Source organism: Scardinius erythrophthalmus (genome assembly GCF_964197995.2).
Source record: "Scardinius erythrophthalmus genome assembly, chromosome: 11".
Taxonomy (NCBI): domain Eukaryota; kingdom Metazoa; phylum Chordata; class Actinopteri; order Cypriniformes; family Leuciscidae; genus Scardinius; species Scardinius erythrophthalmus.
This window is the reverse complement of record NC_138231.1, coordinates 26716981-26740925: the sequence shown is the minus strand read 5'-3', so window position 1 is coordinate 26740925 and position 23945 is coordinate 26716981. Positions and strand designations below refer to the sequence as shown.

Below are 23945 nucleotides of genomic sequence, written 5' to 3'. Positions count from 1 at the left end.
TTCAGCCCGAAGGTTCACTGCTGGATGAGTTTATAGCCAGCGAGACAGAGAGAGGACAACTTCAAGTTTATTTGAACAGATCCATTATTAAAGCTATTATCAATTATGAGTCTCAGGCGAGTGGTTATGTGCATCTCTGCGCTTTCATCAGTGAAAGGAAATCAGTCTCATCCGGGAACTCCCTTTTGGCTCCATAACACAATTTATCCGTTACTTTAGAAATGAACTATCATTCATTTCCTTATTAATTTCTCGCGATATGTTGAGCATATGGTTATAATAAGTGACCATAGTTGGCCAACGATGCTTTCGGGAAACGCACCCGACTGGTTATTGGCACACATAAAATCCCGGTAGTAAATTAGGATGTCAGTTTTGGTGGACACTTCCAAATGTATCTGTACAGCTCTAATGTAAACAACCATTTATTTAAAGAAAACCACTTCCAGCAGGGATGAAAAGACACAACTGACTTTACACTTTTAGAAATGGGACACCTCTCACCATTAGTCTGCAACTTTCATTCATTATTGTTAATACCTTTTTGTGAGATTTCAAGTTTGAAGAAAGTTTTATATTTCTGCATGTTCAAGACTGCTGCTTGCTTCAGTCAACCTCCATAAACCGAGTTTTCAATAAACATTTAACAAAGACATAATAATTAGATATGATTGTGAACAGAAGTAACCAAAGCAACTAGTGCTTTCAATGAGGGTACAACATTTGTGGTGATAATAGTACAACTAAAAGAATGTTTTTCTACCTCGGGATGTGAAATTAAAATGTTTTATCTTCTTTTTAATGAGGTTAATTTTTTTAAACAAGATTTTTACAACCTTGTTACTAAACTGAGAAGTCTGAAAATACAAAACACTTATTTTCTAGCAATACGCATTATATAAGCAAAATTTATGAAATCCAAGCTAAATCTTAGGTCAAAGGCTCTAAACAAAAAAGAACGTAACGAAATTCTGAATTGTGCAGATTAAAAAAATAACAATACAATTCAACAAACTGTGACTGATATACTATTTTAATTGACAGTATTGTTGATGTGTCCGGTGAACTAGCTTCATAAGTTAATGTTAAACATACTTCACATCTAATATTTCTCTCAGCAGATGGGATTTGAGCTTTGTATTGCTAAAGTAATTGAACCGATTTGTACCCTATTCACAGAAAGGGCAAAATCTGTCTGCTCTTCTGAACAAAGTTCAATACACACAGGCAACATTTGTTATAATCCCTATTTTGATCTAATTAATGATCCATGTTTTACTGTGCATGTTATTCTGAAGATTGACATTGACTGGTCAGAAGAGACTGAGAGATGCGACTCTGCTGAATGCTTCAGATCAATAACACTCAGAGAAGAGCCCGTGTTTCACTGCTGCGCATGATTTTTATTCCAGCACAATTAATCTGTGTGTTGTAAAATGTCTGGGTAGCTTGGAAGAGAAAAACAGGAGTACAAAATGAAAATTATGGACCATTCTATTGTAATTTGGTTAGATCGCTAATATATATAGATATATCACACTTTTCTTTTTAAACAAAACCATACAATGTTACGTCTCCATCTGACGAAACGCGAAACCCCAGTGTGTGGGATCCTCGCGGTGAAGTTCACGGTGACGTTAGCCTGATCTGAATGCAGTCCGCATCTAACTTGGCTTTAGTCTTCTGGCTTCATACACATTTCAATCTGGCAAGCTATAGAAACAAAGTTCACTTTCACAGACAACATGGCTTCGGGTTGGGGGGGGTTATGACAGTTACGGTGCAATGTTTTCATCTACAAATGTCTAATTTGTACATCTAAGCATCGTATTCTTTAGAACGCCACAACATGGGCATTTATGAGTACATTATTGCTGGACCTCGCCCATATTCCATTGACACGTAGACGGACTCAAGCATGGCATTCCTCCCCATCGACACACACACACACACACACACACACACACACACACACACACACACACAGACAGACAGAGAGAGAGACCCAATTTCACATGAAAAATGCAATTCTGTCTCAAGCTCGAGGAAAATGTTTCCATTCTCCTCAAGATAGTCTAAAGCTAGTCTAAAATCTTTTGTGCCTCGGCACAAAACTGAATCTACGCCTCTGATCCCTTCTGTGTGGCAGCAGTTTTAAGACGGTATCTTTTTGATGAACAGAATGCTCCCGCACGATCGCCGCAGAAGACAGCGGACGGCAGACGAGGTGACGCTCAGATACTGAGAGCAAATGTAAAGCACCTGCCGGGACAGAAGCTCCTTTAACTGCCTTTTCCTCCAGTTTCGACTCCTTTCTGTACAAGATGAACCACAGAATGAGGGGAAAAAGGAAGTCAAATCTCAACTATTAAACAGATATTTGCCAACACTCTGATATAACATGAAGCTACCAGGCATTATGTGCATCTAAAAAATAGTTAAAAAAAAAAGAAACGGGCAGTCGCACACAATCACACAGGCAGGTTATGCTGTCACATTTACAGAAATGAGACCAATTGACTCAAAAATCAACAAATTAAAATCTTTTTTTTTTTTTTTTCAGGACAATGAACAAACACAACAGTTCAGTCAGTAGAATGTCCGCCCCCGTTTGACCCTAAGATAAGCATATGGCTTAGTATTTGTAAAACTTTGGAGGGGAGGGGTATTAGTCCTATCGAATCGGTCGTGTGGCAGTCATGTGGTGCGCTTGGATGTGTCTGTATGGCGTTGATTGTGTAAAAGTCCCCTAGAGGATGCAGTCTCCTTGTTTTATAGGTTCTAAAACAAGAACCGGGTTCTTCTTCGACATGTTTCCGAGACCGAATCCCCCTTTTGTCAGTGTAAACATCACAATCGTTCCACCGTCTCTCAATACTGACAATACACATAGAAAAACGGCATCCAGTCAACATGAGACGAAACAGCCACGAGGAAGAAGAAATCTTCTGGGATCCTGGGGGGGGGAAGTGGGTGGGGGTGGGGGTGGGGGTGGGGAGGGGGGGGGGGGGCGCGTGACGAGGATTCATAGTGCAATGAAGGCCAGAGGAGGCTCTTCCAAAGAGGACAGCAGTCCCTGAAAACGAATTTCAGTCATCCTGTTTGGGAGTTCACGATAAAAAGGGGGTGGAGCTCACATGGCAGGAAATGAGAGAAATGAGAGGACGTGACAGATCTATCTCTGGCTTATTCCTGAGCCTAATTTTGATTGTAAGTAAAAAAAAAAAAAAAAATTGAGGCGTGTCCACATGTGCATGAGTAAACATTTAGATGTGCATAATTTTCTCTCTGCATGTGAGCGCACATGTGTAAACATGTTGAACTGGTTCTACGCAACTCTAAAGGATAAACGCATGGGCGGCTGGGACTGGGTGGATGTGACTGTCCAAAGTAAGGATGGGGGCCGCGATCGGATACAGCAACTGGAGTCGTCCTGCGGGGTACATTCAACCATCCGGCAGAGGAGAATGGCATTCGGGGCTCTTTGTCTCATCCCGACCTGCGCGCTTCGCTCTCCTCAGAGCGGTCAGAAGAACCAGCAGTAGATGTGATGTAGAATGCTGTACCACAAGTAGCCTGAGGCGAAGGCAAACGTTTGGACTAAAAACAGCCAGGAGTTATCAAGGGTCATGTTTCGGGAGAGCATCTCTGTTTGGCCGTCAGGTGGAGGGAAAGCTCCTGCAAGACGAAAGAAAGGAGGAGATGGATTTTAGTTGAAGGACAAATATATACATCTAGATTTGGGGAACTAAATTCCATCTTTATCAAACTACCTGTCTTGTAGAAGTGAGCCAGTAGTTGCTCCTTTTCCACAAATCGCTGATATAGCCAGTCTGCCAGTGCTTCTGACTCTAGCGGGACGTCCTTTATAGGGTATGTCCTAAAAAAATAAATAAAAAAATTAAGAATTCATTATACAGGACTGAAAAACGTTACAAAACTAAATAAAACTGAACATTCAGGGCCATGCTGACAACTGGTCAATACAGCACTCTCAGCCATCCCCTCTAACCCAACATAAAACAATAAATATTAATGTAATACTTAAGTACATTAATTTGTATAATTAATAATAATCATAATAATTAATTAAGGATGAATCACAAAAATTAAATGATAAAATATTAAATGTAAATCTAATAATAAAATATTAATATTGTTGTTATAGAATGTATCATAATACATTAATTTGCTACTATTATTACAAAAAATATTTGTATTGATTAATACTAATTAATTTAGACTGCATTACAAACATTAATGTTGTTTGAGATTGTATTATGATACATGGATTTGCTATAATTAATACATTATAATAATAATAATATAGACTTCATAATACTATATTAATTAAAAATAAACTAACATTTTACACATAATAATTTAATTAATTTAATATTAACAATGAATACTAATATTGTTGTTTTATATTGTATAATACTACATTCATTTTCAATTTTCAATGAAGTTCATGTACTTCTTAATGCTGAATCAAAATAACAAGGTACTAAAACCTATTGTCCACAACTCCATGGATTCTGTGTTGCAAGTTTACTTGACCTCATACACAGTTTTGAATAGATTTTAACCATGAAATTTGTAGTCTGAATCACAGCTCATCTGTACATTTGGATGCATACTTTGTGAATAATAATAATAAATTAGTTCTGACATGCTGAGTCTTTGTTATTTTCAATCTTGCCCTCCTGAGAGTGAAGCTAGCAGGTTGAGCACAGAGAGAGAGAGACAGAGAGAGAGAGAGAGAGAGAGAGAGAGAGAGAGAGAGAGAGAGAGAGAGAGAGAGAGAGAGAGAGAGAGAGAGAGAGAGAGAGAGAGAGAGAGAGAGAGAGAGAGAGAGAGAGAGAGAGAGAGAGAGAGAGAGAGAGAGAGAGAGAGAGAGAGAGAGAGAGAGAGAGAGAGAGAGAGAGAGAGAGAGAGAGAGAGAGAGAGAGAGAGAGAGAGAGAGAGAGAGACTGACTGACTGACTAAATAAGTATAGTATAAAAGGCATTAAACAAATTTTCAAAATTAAATTTGCCATAATGAATGCATTTAGGGAGGCAATGAAGACATCTTAAGGGAGAAAACCTAACAGGCACTGAAAAAAAAAAAACCCCGATGAGCATGGAGCACAAATGATCCCCATCTCAGTCTTCTTCAGATCTCCCAGCGTTAGCATGGTGAAGTGGAGAGCTCAGCTCTTTACGCTTCTGAGCCGTGAGCAGCGTGACAGGTTCAGCGTTTGTGCTGATGAGACGCTTCAACTAATGACAGCAGTTTTCTGCTGAAACACAGACAGCTGAGACGTGAAAACACAATACTGACTGCAAACGTGCACGAAATTTACACACCTCTTACAAAAACAAACCGCAACAGAGAGGATGTGACTGAATGGCACACAATTACAACCACTGACCAGCTTCTGCTTTTCTCTCCGTTTCAGAAACGGTCAACTTCCCTTAATTACCGCATCAGTAAATAATTAAACAAATTCAAACGAGATCTACATTAGGCTAAGATACCATATCACTACTGAGACGCTGTAAATCACAACTTTTTTTACTGTTTCCTTTATGATTAACAGCATTCTTTTGGTTGCTTATCAAAAGGACATTAAAGTGAGTTAAAATTATGCGAGAAGAAAGATTTTTGAAACTGGTACAAATGTAGTAAAATGACAAGTCAAATCTTACAGGATATTATTTAAAACCGACACTGCAGAATGGTGTGACTGCCCAGTCATTCATTACATCTACGGTTTCTCAAATAAGGGCACACCTCAAAAGGAAAATAATATGAGTATTTGTCTGTGTTACTAATTCCAGTAGCTGTCAAGAATAACATGCATTTAATTCATATTAATCATTTCAGTGATCCTACAGTCTAAATAAGCATGAAAGTTCGCGATGTAGGCTAACTGTAAGTCTGTTGCGATCATGCTAGATAGAACAGCAAAACAAGAACAAGCCCACTATAAACCGAAATACCAAAAATAAAACCAAAATATCACAACCCGCACCTTCCCACTTTAATATCATCATAAACTGAATCTCGCCAAGCTCACACACGAAGACCAAAAATGCTTATAATAAGTGGACATGGCAACAGTTCCTGCGGTGCGAACACACCATCATTTGGGTACTTTCGCCAATAGTTCTAGGAACTATGAAAAGGTTCCTCCGGAGCGAAAGCCCCTAATGATAATTTTTGGGACTCACTCCCATATTTAAATGCGGTTGTCACTCCTAAAACTTTACAATGTGTACGTAGCCATAGATTAGCATATCTTTCTTTTAGTTCAGAACTCAGGATGGTAACCAAGGTAACATCTAGCCCAGTAGGATGAGATTGTTGCAAGAGTCTCTTAGAACAGACTGAAAATAAACAAATCATAATGTTTTGCACTGTATAGCACATAGCTTACATATAGCTTACATTTTGCTTACATTTGAGCTGTTTTCAGATATTACTGCTTAAAAAAAGATTTAAAAAAAAGAAGGACCTAACCAATATTTCCAAGACAGTTCAAGTAATCACAAACTGTGACGGTAATGTGTTGCGGATTGCGTTACATTCCCTAGAGGCTCTGTAAGTATTGCTTGAAATGGAGCATCTCCCCCAAACCAATTAAACCTCTCTCTCTCTCAGAGATTTGTTATAGGGGAATTTCAATGACTTTGAAGCACATGGGGTTTGCTCTGTGGATACTAAGTTACTGCACAACTGTGTAATAATAGTAGGCATAAATTCTGCTCACACAGTCTATACAAGTATTGATAATAATAATAATAATAATAATTTTAAGACAAAAGTGATACAAAAAAGTTGCTTTTAACTTAAAACAATATCCAAGGCAAAATACCCATACACATTAATAGGGCTTTTCACACTGCGCTTAACCCTGGGTTATCATCGTTTTAAGCACCGCTTTTAACCCCGGGTAAAGGAACGTTTCACACTTGTAATTTAGAAGAGGGGTTAGCACCACTTTTTAGTTTTACCCAGGGTTACGAACCCCTGCGTAGGGGCATTTGAGGTGTTAACCCCGCACTGCAGTGCCAAACTTGGAGAATGTTAGAAGCTTAGCAACAGACAACCAATTGCGTACATATTTGCGTGCTTTAGAGAGTCAAGGAAACACTGCATTGTTTATAAACAGTAAATTCAGCATTTGAAAGGAAAAATGTCAAATGCTGAAAGAAAATGTAACAATTTGAGTGAAGAAGAGACTGTTTCATTTTTACCTTTATAGTCCGAAAAGCCCATTCAGTATAAACTCAATAGTACAGTCGGCAATACGTGGATGCACAATGCTAGAGCTTTTATGTAAACAGGTCGCGTGCTGCGTTCATACAATCAAAGACACTGACACCGCAAATATGCAAATAAGAATGTTAACCCAGGGTTTAGGAATGTACAATATTAAACGTTATTAATTGTTAACCCTGGGTAAATTATGATGGCGATGAACCACTATGGATTGAACACGTAATACGCATGTGCATGACATCATCGTTTTCAGAGATTCGTGTTTTTGTGATTTACACAGAGACCGTTTTCAAAAACTTGCACTGTGAAACCCGTTTTCAAAAGTTTGCGTTTTCAGCCACCCAAAACGCTGTTGTCGTGCAATCGAACGGCCGAAGCACATAAGTAAGCAATAAGGTACGGCTGTGCTGTATCTTGAATAAGTCATGGCTGAAGGGCGTTGTTCGGCACGACGCAAAGCAGAGAAAACTTATTCATGATACAGCACTAGCCTAGAGTACCTTATTGCTTTTATAAAATGGTTACCACACAATACAAATATTAAAGCTGAAAAATATATATCTATGCAACTTTCATAAAGTAAAAATCACAAAGCATTCCTTCCGCTGGAAAAAATAGTCCCTGACCGACGTGACTGTGAACAGCAACAGAAGTTACATACATTATTTCACCATTAGAGGGTGGCAAAAACTGTCTTTATGAGTGAGTTAGTCAGTAGAGAAGACTTTTACATTGAAAGGACTCAAACGTGTGATCACAGAGAAGGAACACGCAACTGACAAATGACTAGGGCACGGAAAACCAGCAGACATTCAAATGGATTTTTTTTATTATGAATATAGGACTGATGTGAAGGAAAATGCCATTTAATTTGGAACTCAAAGCACACCAGATTGAGAATTAACTTGAAAAGGTAAAAAAAATCTTCACTGGGGGTGGCATGCCACCGGACCACCCTAGAGGGGCTGAGGCTTGTGCGCTAGAGATGTGCAGATCAGCTCTAACGTCAATCCGCTCAAACCTATGATATTCTCTGATTTAGATATCTGCACCTGATCATCACATTACAATTATTCAAATGATCAGTGTTAAGCATGATGATATAGTAACATATTACTATATCATCATAGTAAAAATTTAATTTCATTAATCGCCTAAACACAGGCTTTACTTCCTTCAAACTTGAATTATCATGGTTTCATTACATCATTGTTGGAAAACACTCTTATTAGAATAATTTCTGTTAACATGTGTATATTTTAAGTTAAAGATGTTAAAGGGTTAGTTCACCCAAAAATGAAAATTATGTCATTAATGACTCATCCTCATGTCGTTCCAAGCCCGTAAGACCTCCGTTTGGAACACAGTTTAAGATATTTTAGATTTAGTCCGAGAGCTTTCTGTCCCTCCATTGAAAATGTATGTACGGTATACTGTCCATGTCCAGAAAAGGTAATAGACATCATCAAAGTAGTCCAAGTGACTACAGTGGCTCAATCTTAAGATTATAAAGCGACGAGAATACTTCTTGTGCGCAAAAAACAAAACAAAAAAAACAACGACTTTATTCCACTATTCATTTCCTTCTCTCTGGGCCTCGAGTTAGTTCACGTAGTATAACTGCGTAGCGCTTCTGGGTTGTACGTCACACGCATCACACACGACCAGCGTCGGCCAATAGTGAGCCTACGTGTGACGTACAACACAGATGCGCTACGCAGTTATACTACGTGAACTAACTCGAGGCCCTGAGAGAAGGAAATGAATAGTGGAATAAAGTCGTTGTTTTTGTTGTTTTTTTGCGCACAAAAAGTATTCTCGTTGCTTTATTAACTTAAGATTGAGCCACTGTAGGATGAGGGTGAGTCATTAATGACATCATTTTCATGTTTGGGTGAACTAACCCTTTAAGTTATAAAGCAATCTCATGAAGTGTTTTTCCTTTGTGTTTTATATAATGACCACCAGAAGGTGCTCTAGGCATGTTTTCCTTGATTGCTTTTCCCTGAAGAGAAATATGTTGTTGAAAAAGTAAAAGTGACGCACTTTCATTGCGTTTTACCGTAAAATTAGAGTTCCGTGTCTTACATTAATGATTTATCTCTCATCAACCCGTGGCAATTCATTTGTAATTTTTTTAACTGGGCCCATCTGAGTCGCGGATCATCAGCAGTATCCACGGATATAACTGCGCATCACTATCGAATGCTTAGAGAATGGACAAAGGCCGAGAACCTGCAACAGAACCGTGTCGGTGGAAAAGGGGTATCGGAGCATGAGACCGCAGTCTATATTTTTGCCGAAATTTGACAGAGACGACAGCCTCGTAATTCTCTATGCAGGAAAAACCCTGAGAACCTAGCACTGGATTAGATTCATTAGGATCGACAAAAATTATTGTATGTAATCATACCTATTATGGAAATGTAGTAAGTCATTATCAATTTATTCCATGAGCAGGATTCTTTGAGAGCACGAGCTGTTTGTAGCTGCGGTCATCAACCCTAACTTAGGAAATTATACACTGTAGTTTATATAGATTTTAGGAGACAGTGCTAAGAAATGGAGACAAAGCACCAAAGCGACCTTAAACAAAGCATGCAAATTAAGTATCCAGTTATAGGTACCCGTCCCAGACTCTAGATTGTTACCAGTCCAAATCCAATAAGCATAATTATTCAAAGAATGGGACAGAGGCTCCAAGAGCCATTAAAGACAAAGGGTGAGAGTCTCAGTAATCGGACTCATTTGACTTACAATAAAGAGAACAGAACTGGCAGGAACCTCTTGCTAAAATCTTTGCTTAACCAAATCATTCATCTGATGTCGTCATCTTTACCTTAAATAGAGCCCGACCGATATATCGGCGGGCCGATATTATCGGCCGATATTAGGCATTTTCCAAACTATCGGTATCGGCATTTATAATGGCCGATAAGTTAATATTTAAAAAATAAAATAAAAGCAGCTAGGGCTGGACCCGAATATTCGTTCGGTGGGTTGGTATTCGATTTGAAAATTTGACATTGGAATATTCGTTTTTTTTTTTTTTTTTTTTGCACACCTGGGATCCCCCGCGAAATGGTTCTCATTCGCGCTTGAATAAGGCCGGCGACACACTGGCTGCTGGCGTGAGCGTCTCAGCTGCGTGGCGTGTCCGTTTTTATTTCGGCTCCCATGTTAACAGGTTGGAGTTTGCACACTACCTGTGTGAGACACGCGTCTCAGATGCGGCTCGAGCCACGCGGAAAACGCGTGCATGCTAGAAATAGAACCGACGCCGTGTTCCAGCAACTGGACTGTTCTCTGGCTAGAGCGCAGAACAGCGGAGTTTGTATGGACCGAAGTGCATGCCTGAGCTTGTGTTTTGGGTTAAGCTGCGTTGCTTTGACATTGTGGAAAATAGAATAATAGTAGAAACAAAATGTATTAGCCTTTTTACCCCTTATTATCAATCTAAATTAATCTCGTTTTTAATTTAACTTAATTTCGTTTTTCTTTATTTAAATTTCGTTTTTCTTTATTTAAATTTCGTTTTTTCTATATTTAAATTTCGTTTTTCTTTATTTAAATTTCGTTTTTCTTTATTTAAATTTCGTTTTCTCTTTATTTAAATTTCGTTTTTCTTTATTTAAATTTCGTTTTTTCTTTATTTAAATCTACCCTTTACTGTGTCAGTAATTTGTTAGTCAGAAAATATTAGACTACCTTAAAAGTATTGCTTAATTTAACAGACGTGTGCGTTTTATATCACTGCAGTGTCCGTTCTCGGAGCATAAGCCCTGCCGGCGTGAGGTGCGCCGCTTCCCGCTCGCGCTGTTCTGTAGTTTACTAAAAGTTTATTAATTCTGAACGTGCGGCGTCTCGCGTGTCCAAGGCTATTGCACCAAATGCGACACTACACTCCCTTGTGAAGTCGTTTGGATGAACGGTTCTCGAAATAATCAAAATGCAAAATGCAAACAATGATAATATCATCATCATTGATTTTTTTTAATTATTACTGTCAATATTAATAATAATAGTTGATTTTTTTTTGTTCAAAGGTTGTTTTCATATCTTAAGTTTTGTATTTTTATATATTATATTTATCAGAACTGTTCATGTTTTGTTACGCGTTTCTGGATTAAAAAAAAAAAAAAAAAAAATTATATATAATTATATATACACACATATATATATATATACATACATATATATATATATATATACATATATATATATATATTAGGGGTGTGCAAAGCAGCCGGTATTTGTATCTGTATTTGTATTTGTTGAGAGGGGAAAAGTATTTGTATTTGTATTTGTATTCGAGTAAAATTCAAAATAGGTGTAAAAATCCAGTTTTTTTGCGTTACACTTCTAATTTACGTTATAGTGTAAGTATTCTTTAATTATATCCATTATAATAATTATGGATATGCAATATTGGTTGATGTTTTTCCATAAATCCAGCAATGAACATGTAACAAGGAACGTCATTGAAAAGAAAATAACATAACAGCCATTACATATGTTAACGTTACTCTGTCAACAGCCTATTGTCTAAATTACCGAGCTAACAGAGCTACTAGTGTTGTCACGGTACCAAAATTTCAGTATTTGGTACCAATACCTGTGAAAATCCACGGTTCTCGGTAACAATTTCGGTACCGAAGCTTAATTTAGATTAAATTTACATATATTAAAGCGTATATCACGGTTACAAAGATGGAAACTGTAGTATTAAAGACACTTTACAATAATATTCCATTTGTTAGATAACATTAGATAAAATGACCTAACAATAAACAATAGTTAGGCTATATACTGTCGCAATTATTCTCCTTGGGGTTAATTTAAAAATACATTTTTAAAATCAAAAGTTAACATTATTTATGTTAACATTATTTAATGCACAATGAATGAAGTGAACAAACATGACCAATCAAGTATTTGTATTAAATAACATTCACAAACATTAATTAATGTTGTAAAAATATATTGTTCACTCAATGTGTTGATGTTAGATAACGCATTAAGTAACGTTAATGAATGGTATCTTATTGTAGTGTTACCAAACAGGAGATAAAACATGTTTTATTTGACTTGACTGTACTTTTATTTAATCCAAAACTGCATTCATATTTAATTTTAAAAGAGCTTTTTAAACCTGCTAAGAGTTATCCAGCCAAGAATAAGCCTAGAACTGCTTTTCTGACGGACTGATAATGACATAATGACGGCTTTTTATTTCATTTCTCATCTCCATAAATATATCTAAAGCTAATGCAAGGGCTAGAAATCAATGAATTCTTTGCTGATACTTCCTCGTCATCATGAAGAGCGCAGTTCGCACCGTTTTCTCCTGTCCACAAGCGCTTGCCCTCCTGTGGCGTCTGTCGTTGCTATGCAGCGCGCCGCTCGCTTCTATTATAAGCGCGCTTGCCGCGCGCCTACATTTGAAATCTGCACGCGCAAAAAACACGCTATGTGAACTACCCCTTATGACAACGTGACATTAGCCTAATCCAAAATATTTCAGCCACCACATCAGCAGCACCGCCGGTCGCCATGTCTCATGAGGAAACGCAGCTTTTTAATATAAAGTTTTTCTTGTTCCCGAATACAAATATTTTTAAAAGTATTTGTTCGAAATAAGTATTCGTAAAAAACACATTATTTGTGCCTTTCCGAATACCGTATTCGGGTTCGGCTCCACCCCTAATATATATATATATATATATACATATATATATATATATATATACATAGGCTGATATATCGGAATATCGGATTTTTAAATCACCAAATATTTGTATCGGTATCGGCCTTAAAAATCCTTTATCGGTCGGGCTCTAACCTTAAATGCTAAATATAAAGTACTTCCCCTTAGTTTTTCATGTGATGTTATGCAAGATATAGGATCATCAAATCTCAAACAGATTCTTACATTTGTAATCCCACAGTTACCAAGATAAATTGTAGTCTGTTCAAGTTTATCAGGATAATGGTACTATTTATTTCTTTGTGTAGAACTTTATTCTTTTTTTTAACTTGTCAAATGTCAACGTGTTCACATGCATTCGACACAGATTATATTTAACACCGTGTTATACTTTGTCCCATCTAGGCATGACGTGTCCAAGTAATTCAGCTGTCCACGATGAAAGCAAAAGTGTTGCACAACCACCACAATTACAGCCACTCAGAACATATGTGATGTTTGAAATCCAGCAATGTGTCAACGAGATTTTGGACCTTTGAGACCTCATTTACCACCAGATACAATTATAGAATATTATCTTATATATATCTTACCTGTAGTGTACGTGTGTGACTGTTGGATCTCTGTAACCAAAAATCCATGTCTGAATGTCCATGGGTCTTGCATTAGGGTAGGCTATGGTCATGTCTATTACCCACTGTAGTCCTTTAGCTTTGTTACCTGAAGGTGGGCAAACAGAGACTCAAGTCACTTCAAGGCCAATTCACATCAAGAAAGAAATTAAAAAGCATTTCCTCTTCCCATCCTAACACAATACTTACAAGTTTGACAAAGTTAATAAGGTAACTAGACTGTTGCCTTTACTGTCTCGAGAGTGAACTGTCTCTCTTAACTACAGAAGAGCAACACTTGATATTTAGACCAATTTAATGCACGATTACCATTCGGAAAAAGTTACTAAAATTATCAACATTAACTGACTGAACCACTTTTAGGGGTTTTTAGTTTAAGAATTACAGATAGGAAAAACGGTTTGCCACACCCCTGTTTCCTACCGTCACATGCATGTAGCCAATCCCATCATGAAAGGGACAGGGCTTTTCTCCACTGACTTTCTATTATGTCCAACATTTTTAGAAGGCTGCTATGACTCTGAGATGGCGATCGGGAACATGGTTTGTGTAACATTAGCAACACATTAATAGCTAGTTGATAACATAGTCAAAGCCAAAGGCTAATCATATCAATTACCGTTATGTGTCAGACGTTGTAGAAAGCGATACAAAGAACGCATCACTTTGTGATTTGGGGGCCCTATGGACATGATATTGTTGTAAAAGCCTTTTTTTTTTTTTTTTTTTTTTTTAGATCACAAGAAAGAAAGAAAATCATGCTTGCACTTGTCTATTTAATGGCCATGAATTCTGACCTTCAATCTGTTTTTTTGTTTTGTTTGTTTTTTAAGGGATTCAAAAATGTCATAAAATAATCCCATGCAACTCGTCCCGTAAGTGTTCTAAAGGTAAAGGAAGGATTTGCCGAGAAATAAACCGAAAATGTAATCTAGTATTATTAGGGGAAAATCTTTGCTTGTTGCACTGCTGTTCACATTCATGTGAGTGCGCAGCAGTTCGTGCCGGCGTGCACAGAAAAAGCACACAAGCAAATATTGAGAGGTCAAGACAAATAAAATTACATGAAACGAGGCCAAAAAGCCTCAAAACATGTATATTTCTCTGAGGTGAGACAGTCAGACAGTTGTCATGTGAATGAATAATGTTCTATAGTAAGCTTTACATAACTCAGTTATTCTTTTCTTTGTGTTCACAACTAAAATTATTGAATTCAATTCATTAAAAAAAGCCTATAAAGCGTGCAAAAAACGGCTGCCTTTATAAATCATTAAAAAGCGGTCACTCACTTCAATTCATCACAATCTCACGAAGTTCCGTTATAATCAATGAAGCTTTCTGCGCTTCAGACGGAATGTCTATTTACATCGTGTCTACACTTTGTTTGATACAAGAAGATGATTCGCTTGCGCAAAGAACTCGGCACTGAACAAAAGCTACAGCATTTCGAGCGGTGAGTGGATTCTAACTTAAACACATCTGATTCGCCATTGCGTTCAAGAAATCAACAGATTGTCTGTGATTGGCTACATTGCTCAACGCTGCAAAACACAATGTAAATAGAAATCTTTGACGGTCTCCAGAGCACAAACACAAACACACACTGGAGCTAGGGTGATATTGACAAAAAATTATATATCGATATTATCTGGGATTTTCTCGATAACGATTAATCGACGACATTTTGCTGAGTGTGTTTATTGTGTTGGTACTTTGGCAGGTTTAGGACTGTTGTGGACAGCGGACTCCTAAAGTTTTTGATATTCTTCATACTCTGTGTGGTGGTCAGTTCACAGCAGTGACAGAAATCTGTGTGCGTGTGAGGGATAGGCTATACTCGATAATGTCAAATAGCACATCGTTAAAACAACAATTACGATATTTTCGCAGAAGATATATCGTACACCCCTAACTGGGGCGTTTGCCAAATATGTTTCGCCAATATAGGATGGGGCCCCCTGCTTGTAAACATGACTCTGTATAATTCACTCTTTCTCTTCTTCTGAATCAGTTTCTGGTTCAAACATGTATGGCTGAATTAAACCAATATTTCCACTTGCCATTGTGTAGCGTTTACTACAGTTGACCAAGTGGATCAGGTAGTCCGAAGCCGAACTTGTGGAGGCTGGGACTAATTTGCATGTTATTAGGTCCGCCCAGACAGAATCAAAGAATACGAAGGCCTTCAATATAGAATAACTACCAGATATTTAACACAAAAAAACAACCATCAAACATCTACAAATTACATATACTTTATAAATCAGTTTTGTTATTGTTAACCAAAACTATTAAAAAGTTTTTGTTCATTCAAAAAAGCTGAAACAAAAATATTTGCTTAAAACTAACTGAAATAAAATAAGTTTAAGTACTACAATTAGCCGACTAAAACTAAAACTGAGAAATGCTAAATAGGAATACAAAAATACTAATAAAAGAGAACATAAAATGCATGAAAAAATTAAATAAACTGAAAATTTTAAAATAAAAGCTTCTTCAAAATATGAATAAACACTAAAACGGTATATAATACTAAAATAACACTACTATATAATAGGAGATCAATTTAGAGACGCAACTCTTACAGAGAGTTTAACATGCTAAAGCATCCCACCAAGCTGTTGCTAAAAAAAAAAATAGCTGGAAGAAAACAAACAGAACAAACTTAAACTAGTCCCTCTTAATAAGCAGTTGAAGCACACAGTGACCATTATCTCTTTAAAGATCTCGGAAATTGCTAGTCAGTGGTCCAGTTAACTTCCTCTTCCTATAGTTCCAGGAGGATTGATTAAAATTAAAAAAGAATATTAAAAATGTGTATTCTGTGTGGGCATGTCCTCTGATGTGTTCTGAAAGACTGTGATAGCTGTCTCCACATATTTACTAAGACAACACTGGCAATTATTTTGTTTAACCAGCCTTTAGCGTTTCTTCATTTTGAACCCTTGCCTGTCAGAATCAAACATCTCCATTAGTTAAGTCCTCCATTAAGTAGAGCAAATATATATGGTGGACATTCCAGACAAAATGGAAGAAAGATCCACCCAGCAAGATATTTCAAGCATGTACTAGGTGTGGCAGGGAAATGTTGACACAGTATAGTAATACAACATGAATTACTTCTTGATTTTATCAGCCCGATCAAATGAAAGAAAACAAATCACCACCAAATGTTTGTCTTTTTTTCAATTTTGATAATCAATTAATCCAACTCTCCGCCATTCATAAATCCTATCCCGTGGCCTCATGTAGTGTCCATCGCACTTCAGAATCTCACCGGAAGTAGTAGGTCATCTAGGGACATTTCACCTACTGTTTTTCGAATACTATGTATTCGGACACTACTCCATTGGCCTCCTGTTTTAGCAAACTCTATAGTAGTATTCGATTATTGACCAACGAAAAAAAAAAAACCTAAACGGTGAATGAACAATCATATTAAGTGGCGTTGTCATACTAGCCATTAGAATCTGCTCTAGGGAATCTTGTTTTGTTTGAAAAATGTACGGGAATTGGGGAAATTTTCATGCCAGATATCTCGATATCGATACGATATGCCTACGTAAGTACTAAAAAAACAATACATTTAGAGTTTGTAAAATACACACTGATATCTATGGAAGAGGTAATAATAATCCTTTCCATTATAATTCGACACGTTTTATTCATATCAGATACACATTGTGTAAGTAACTTCAATGTTTACTCTATTCTATTCCCAGTTCACCAGCCACTTACTTTTAAGTATTTCGGGAGAAGTGGATGAATTCACGTGTTGTAAACATAGAGGTTGTAAATCCAACAGATCCGATTCTCTGAACTGCGTCTGCGGCACAAACTAACACGGCGGCGCCCATCGCGCATACAGCTCAACTAACGCGATCGTTATAAAGGTGTTTAAACAACAATATACTTCCACTTGCATGTATTTGACAATCGGAATATCAGATATTTCATGCCATAGCTAACACATTTGTGAATATTCTGAATAAAAAAGGAAAAATGACATAAAGGAAGATCATCATTCATTCAGCGCTGTTGCTGCTGCGGTGTGTCACGTGACAAGCAATGACGCGTCACCATGGAAACGCCGCCCCCCCTCTCACAATATAGTTCCCACGTCCCTGGTAGTGTGTGCGCGCTGGCTTTAGAGGTGCATTCAAGGGCACTCGTAAAACTGATGTTTGTTGTGACTGCCAGAGTTGTATGCAGGGCGAGCGCGGAGAGGGAAAATCTATATCGTCTATATCGTTGCTTTTTTCGATAGTAATATCTTGAAAGTTCATATCTCGATATAGATACGATAACGATATAATGTTCAGCCCTAATTTACATAATGTCATTGATTACGCCAATGTGTCATTTTGGCCCTAGCAGATGCCATAATACAGATATTATCATTGCAGTTTAAAAAAAGGCAAAGGACGAACTGCTATTTGGTAATTCATACACGGATCATGGGAAATATAGTGGAAGAGCCATATCTGTTTAAACTTAAACAATAAATAAAACACATAAAATAAGGTTATGGATAAGAGATTGTGTTCCTTACTTTGAACTGGTGGACTTCCTTCTGTTCCCAGGATGCCGTTTTCTTGCTGGGGTCCTAAGGTCTTCAGGATAATCTGTGTGGCCCCCAGCCGAGGCAGTGTTACGTGAGTCAAGTAGGGCAAGTCATTCTTTTTGGCAAAGGACTGGCTTGTCTCTCGTCTCTTTCTCAGGAAGCCGCCCTCAGGAAACAGCACAATCCACTTCCTGTCTCTGCTGTAGTAATATTTGTCTAGGTGATCCTTCAGGTAAATTAGCTGCTTTTCTCGATATGCTTTGCCCTGTTGGTAATGCACAAGACTTGTCAATTTTGACAAAATGTCTCCTTGCACTAACAGCCATTTAGTTTGTTAGCCCCGCTACTTCAACAAATGTACAGAGAGTGCAGAAAAAAGACCTAGCTAGGGTTGTCAAATGTACTACCGGTACCAGTCTCTACAAAAAAATGAAACAATAATTGACAGAACAAGCATTTCTGCAGTACAGGTAATAACGAGCACTGGGAATATTTGGTACCGGCCAGTAGACCCTGCTTTCAACGCACTCATTCGTGTTTGTTTTGCACGCTCTCTGAGCGTCAAAGGTTTCCATGTACAGCGTGTTTTTACAAGCGTCGTAGCCAATCACAATCATATCTGCTGAGCACGTGAACACAATGGCCAATCAGAGGTGCTAGTCAGTAAGTTAGTCAGAATCCACTTAACTGCTGAAAAGTGTAAACAATGTAAAATATAGCTGCGAGCAGCGATTGCGGGCCCAAGCCGGTGGCACCGCCACCCTGGTGGAACACAATGGCCAATCAGAGGTGCTAGTCAGTAAGTTAGTCAGAATCCACTTAACTGCTGAAAAGTGTAAACAATGTAAAATATAGCTGCGAGCAGCGATTGCGGGCCCAAGCCGGTGGCACCGCCACCCTGGTGCCTTTAGTTACACTAAAGCCACCGGGGTGGCGGTGTCACTGGCTTGGGCCCTCCATCGCTGCTCGCAGCTATATTTATATATATATATATATATATATATATATATATATATATATATATATATATATATATATATATATATATATATATATAATAAATGTAACAAAAAAAAATATATACATTATATATATGTAGCAAAATAAATAAACAATTATTAAATTGAAAAAAATGAATAAAATGGGTTTAGTTCTGATATTTGTATAATTTTATATAGAAATAAATGGTGTATAATTACATTTTTAGAAGATAGGTTTTTAGTGTTTCCTTTTTAGACATTACTTTAATCCCTCGCCATAGCAAAACCATTTGAGATATTTATTATCTGTTTACAATTTAGCATCTTTAATGTATTTTCATCATGTTGAAAAAGTTTGGTGGGAATAAAATAAACCACTTAAGAGGAGTGGGTAAAAATACAGAGGCTGATTTTGCAAAGAAATTCACATTCAAACCAAAATATCTGACTTCCTGTTACTTGGAGCTAATTACTGTACATTAGAAAATTGTCCGGCTCGATGAGACCAATATGTGTACTGATTTTTGTGACTGTACATAAAATTAACCCCTTCACTTTTGTCAAAAGCATTTAGAAAGTGACAATTCCTGCTGCCAGTTGGTGGCACTATAACTTTTACTCACAATAGTTACATACATGTGATCGGCCTCTTACCACGAACACACTGCTGAAGTTTCATCAAGATCAGTTAATGTATGCAGAAAGTTATAACTAGGGATGGGCATGATTAATCGACGATCGATAATTGATCGTTAAGAATTTCGTCGATCACGTTTATTTGTTATCGATTAAACTAATGCAGGTTGCGTTGCGTAGTGTGAGTCTTGAAGCAATGGAATTCATTTTAGCGCGGAGGTAGCCTACTGTGCATCCCGGCAACGTCAGTCCCCTCAGAGCGGGTGTTTTCGGCGGCTGAACTGGCTGTCACCAGGTTGCGGTCGCGTCTGATCCCAGATCATGTCAACATGCTTATCTTTCTCAACAGAAATCAGTAGACTGGTGCATAAGTTCTATGGGAACTTCATGCGTTTTCTCAGATCGGATAGTTATCTGATTTATCAAAACGATTCCATTTACACCTGGTCACATAAATGTGTTTTTGCAAAACGGATATAAATCCGATCTTGAAATCCCGCGCTATATGCATATTTAAATTGTTGCACGTCACCGAAAGCAACTGATATGAGCTGCATTTTATTGATCATCAGCGAAAATTTCTAAATCAAAGACCGCAACAAGATATTGCGGCAACAGCCCTGGTAAGATCATTTCGGTTCTTTACTTTTAATGAAGATGATTGTGTGTTGATGAATGACTTTCACTTTGATTTGCGATAGTTTGCACGTTGGCTTGATGAATAGGCCTAGATGCTCATCTGTGGTGATGCGTGTTGAAGTAGCGTCGTCATATCTGGCTATAACATGACATATAGCCTATAACACGCTCTCACACGTTTATTTCTTAGCATTTTTGGGATAAGTCAAATTTACATATGTGGTTTCAACAACCAGATGCATTTACTCTTGTCCAGTTTCGTCTGGAATGCGTCTCAGATCTCCTCCTGAAGTGGTTTGAGCGATCGGATTTAAATCCGTCTCGAATGCGTTTCGGAGGGCATTCACATTTGGTCTTTTCACGATCGGATAGCTATCCGATCACAGAAAACGGACGAAGTGGCCATAGGTCTCTGTTTAAGAACGCCGGCTCGCAGCTGCAGGTTCCGCTGTTTTAGAGCACCGCAGGGCATATCTTCAAGTCTACCGAACGTCCAGTTTCACTGCCACAAGTTGATCTTCTTGTAATAAAGATCTCATCGAGGACAAACAAACTGTATTTTTGTATTTTCATTGCATTTTTAATTTATTAAAAAGTTAAAGAAATAATGAATTTCAATATAAAAATATTAATGATTAATCGATAGTCGATCGTTAATTCTCCCGACGATCAACTAAGAAAATTTAATCGAATGCCCATCCCTAGTTATAACACTTCGTTTTTATCTTTTCTCGCCATAAATTCGTTTCCTCGCCACGGCCAAACCGTTCAAGATATCAAAAATCCGTCCGCAATTTAGCATCCTCAATGTCTTGACTTCATGCTGACCGAGTTTGGAGGCGAGTGGATGAATTCTCTAGGAGGAGTACATCAAATTCCACAGCATGCGTTTTTCAAACAACCCATAATAGCCGACTTCCTGTTGGGCGGAGCTAATAACTTAGAGTGCGGAAGTTGTTCGGCCTGATGAGATCTATATGTGTACCGAGTTTCATATTAATTCATGCAAGCGTGTTTGATATATGGACCAAGTTTTCAGACCGTGTTCAAGGGGGCGCTGTTGAGCCCCCCTGCCACGCCCGGGTACCAGTTTCAGCCCGGCCCTGATGGCCACGGGTTCTGACCTTTATGCAAAGTTTCAAGAGTTTTTGAGCATGTGAAGGGCCCCAAAAGCCACTGAAACCTTGAAAAACAAAGATTAAATGGAATAGACAACCCCCCCCCCCCCCACTATATAACTATAACTTTGACTCACAATAGTCACATCCATGTGATCGGCCTCTTACAACGAACACACTGCGGAAGTTTCATCAAGATCAGTCAATGTATGCAGAAGTTATAACACACTTCCTGTGTCCCATTATTCGCCATAAATTCGTTTCCTCGCCACGGCCAAACCGTTCGAGATATCAAAAATCCGTTCGCAAGAATTCATCCTCAATGTCTTCACTTTATTCACACCGAGTTTGGTGGCGATCGGATAAAATCCCTAGGAGGAGTATTTCACATTCCATTGTATGCGTTTTCCAAACAACGTATAATAACTGACTTCCTGTTGGGCTTTTGTAAAACTTAGAGCACGAAAGTTGTTCGGCCCGATGAGATCTATATGTGTACTGAGTTTCATATTATTACATGCAAGCGTGTTTGATTTATGGACCAAGTTTTCAGACACCATTCTAGGGGGCGCTGTCGAGCCCCCCTGCCACGCCCCGGTACCAACTTCAGCCCGGCCCTGATGGCCGCAGGTTCTGACGTGTGTGCAAAATTTCAAGAGTTTTTGAGCATGTTAAGGGCCCCAAAAGTGGCAAAAAGGCACAAAAAAAATAATGAAGAAAAAAAATAATCCTTACGGAAACAATAGGGCCTTCGCCCTTTCAGGGCTTGGGCCCTAATAAGAGATTCATTGTACAATTAAGACAGCCTTGTGCAGAAGAGAGAGCAGAATTCAGTGAGTTAGCGCTTTAGAGATTGACAGTCTTAGTGTTTATAAAGGAAACTCTTCTTTTGCTTCCTGTTTATTACACAACCTGATAACAAGTTTAGTTTTTCATACTGCTAAGTCCACTGCAAAGTTTCTAGATTGACAACCTTATTTATATGCAGTTGAATCAGAAACTGCAATGATTGACAGTGATAACCAACAGACAAGACAAAACAGTTAAAAAAATAAATTAAAAAAAATGTAAAGTACCTAATTCAACACTTTTTGCTCTGGTTCCGAATTTGGTACAGAGAGCTGCTAAATTTTTCTGGTATTGGCACAGACTACTGAAAATTTGGTACCATGACAACCCTAGAGCTAACTAAAAATTACAATAATCAACTCATATCAACTTTATCCATGTCCATTTATGTTACAAAACATCCATATTTACTTTTAAGGGACCAGGTCTTACCTGCCTGATGAAGAAATCTCCATGAATCAGGGACACAACCCCAAAATTTGTATACTTAAAAACATGGTCCATTAACCACATCATCTTTCGTACAACCTGGATAAGAACATTATGATTAGTTTTGTTGCCTGATTAAAATCTGGAATATTTTCAATGCGACAAACCTTAAATATAAGGTCTGAGCAGAACAGTACTAAGCCTAAAGCAACCAGAGGTGTGCTTACCGTGCCCTTGTCCTGCAAGCACATCATTAGGGTGCACACGTCTCCTGTTGCTTGATGGTTGACTATGACCATGGCTTCATCTTCAGTCATTGGTCTCACATCGTCACCCCATTCTGTCACTAAAAATACCACAAAAAAAACAGACACATTACTCAGATTGTCAGAAAACCTTGAGTGTTACCGAAAAAGAATATCGAAAATATTCATACATGTCATTGATATACACAAACTAATAAAAAGTTTGTGGTCAGTTTGATTTTTTTTTTTTATGTTTTGAAACAAGTCTTTTATACTCACCATTCACCAATAGAGTAGCACGATTAATCATTAAAAGATTTCGATTTAAACACCCACACAATCTCATTTCTAAGTGACAGTGATTTAGCTATGTTTACTAAACCTTTGTCAAAATCACACCGGAACATTTAAACATTTAAAGGGCACCTATTATGCAAAATTCACTTTTACATGGTGAACATAAATGTGTGTTGGCAGTGTGTGAGCAAAACCACCCTAGAATGATAAAAATCCACCCAGTAGTTTTTTTACTATCTCAATAAATCATAAGCACTGTCTCAGAACACCCTGTTCTAGATTTCCCTCACTGTGACGTAGAAATGCGCTAAGCCCCACCGACGTGATTTGATTGACATCTGGTTTTGGCATAGACCCCGCCTTCGGTGATCTGTTCACCATCCTCCATTGTTTCAACGACAGCCGGTAATGTCTCATAAGAAGTGTAGGTGTTCTGTTGTGGGATGTAAGAATGGACAGACTAGTCTTCACTGACATCAGAGCCACTGAAAACGCAGCGGATGGATTTTATTTATGAAGAAAAGGCGCCACTTAAACTTCCTAAATACGAGAATCATTTTCTGACTGACTGTTTAGTGAA

General features: G+C 37.9%; 1 protein-coding gene across 1 annotated transcript in view; it reads right to left on the bottom strand.

The window, feature by feature from the left end:
* Nucleotides 1-2530: 2530 nt before the first annotated feature.
* The window catches only part of lpgat1 (lysophosphatidylglycerol acyltransferase 1), a 35549-nt gene continuing 14134 nt past the window's right edge, over nucleotides 2531-23945 (bottom strand). Inside the window, exons 3-8 of the mRNA XM_081379285.1 lie at nucleotides 23051-23169; nucleotides 22827-22922; nucleotides 18161-18437; nucleotides 13570-13696; nucleotides 3774-3880; nucleotides 2531-3678 (exon numbers count right to left, since the gene is read on the bottom strand). Coding sequence (XP_081235411.1) covers nucleotides 3527-3678; nucleotides 3774-3880; nucleotides 13570-13696; nucleotides 18161-18437; nucleotides 22827-22922; nucleotides 23051-23169 — 878 coding nt within the window. The 3' untranslated portion in view covers nucleotides 2531-3526. The remainder of the gene's footprint in view (nucleotides 3679-3773; nucleotides 3881-13569; nucleotides 13697-18160; nucleotides 18438-22826; nucleotides 22923-23050; nucleotides 23170-23945) is intronic.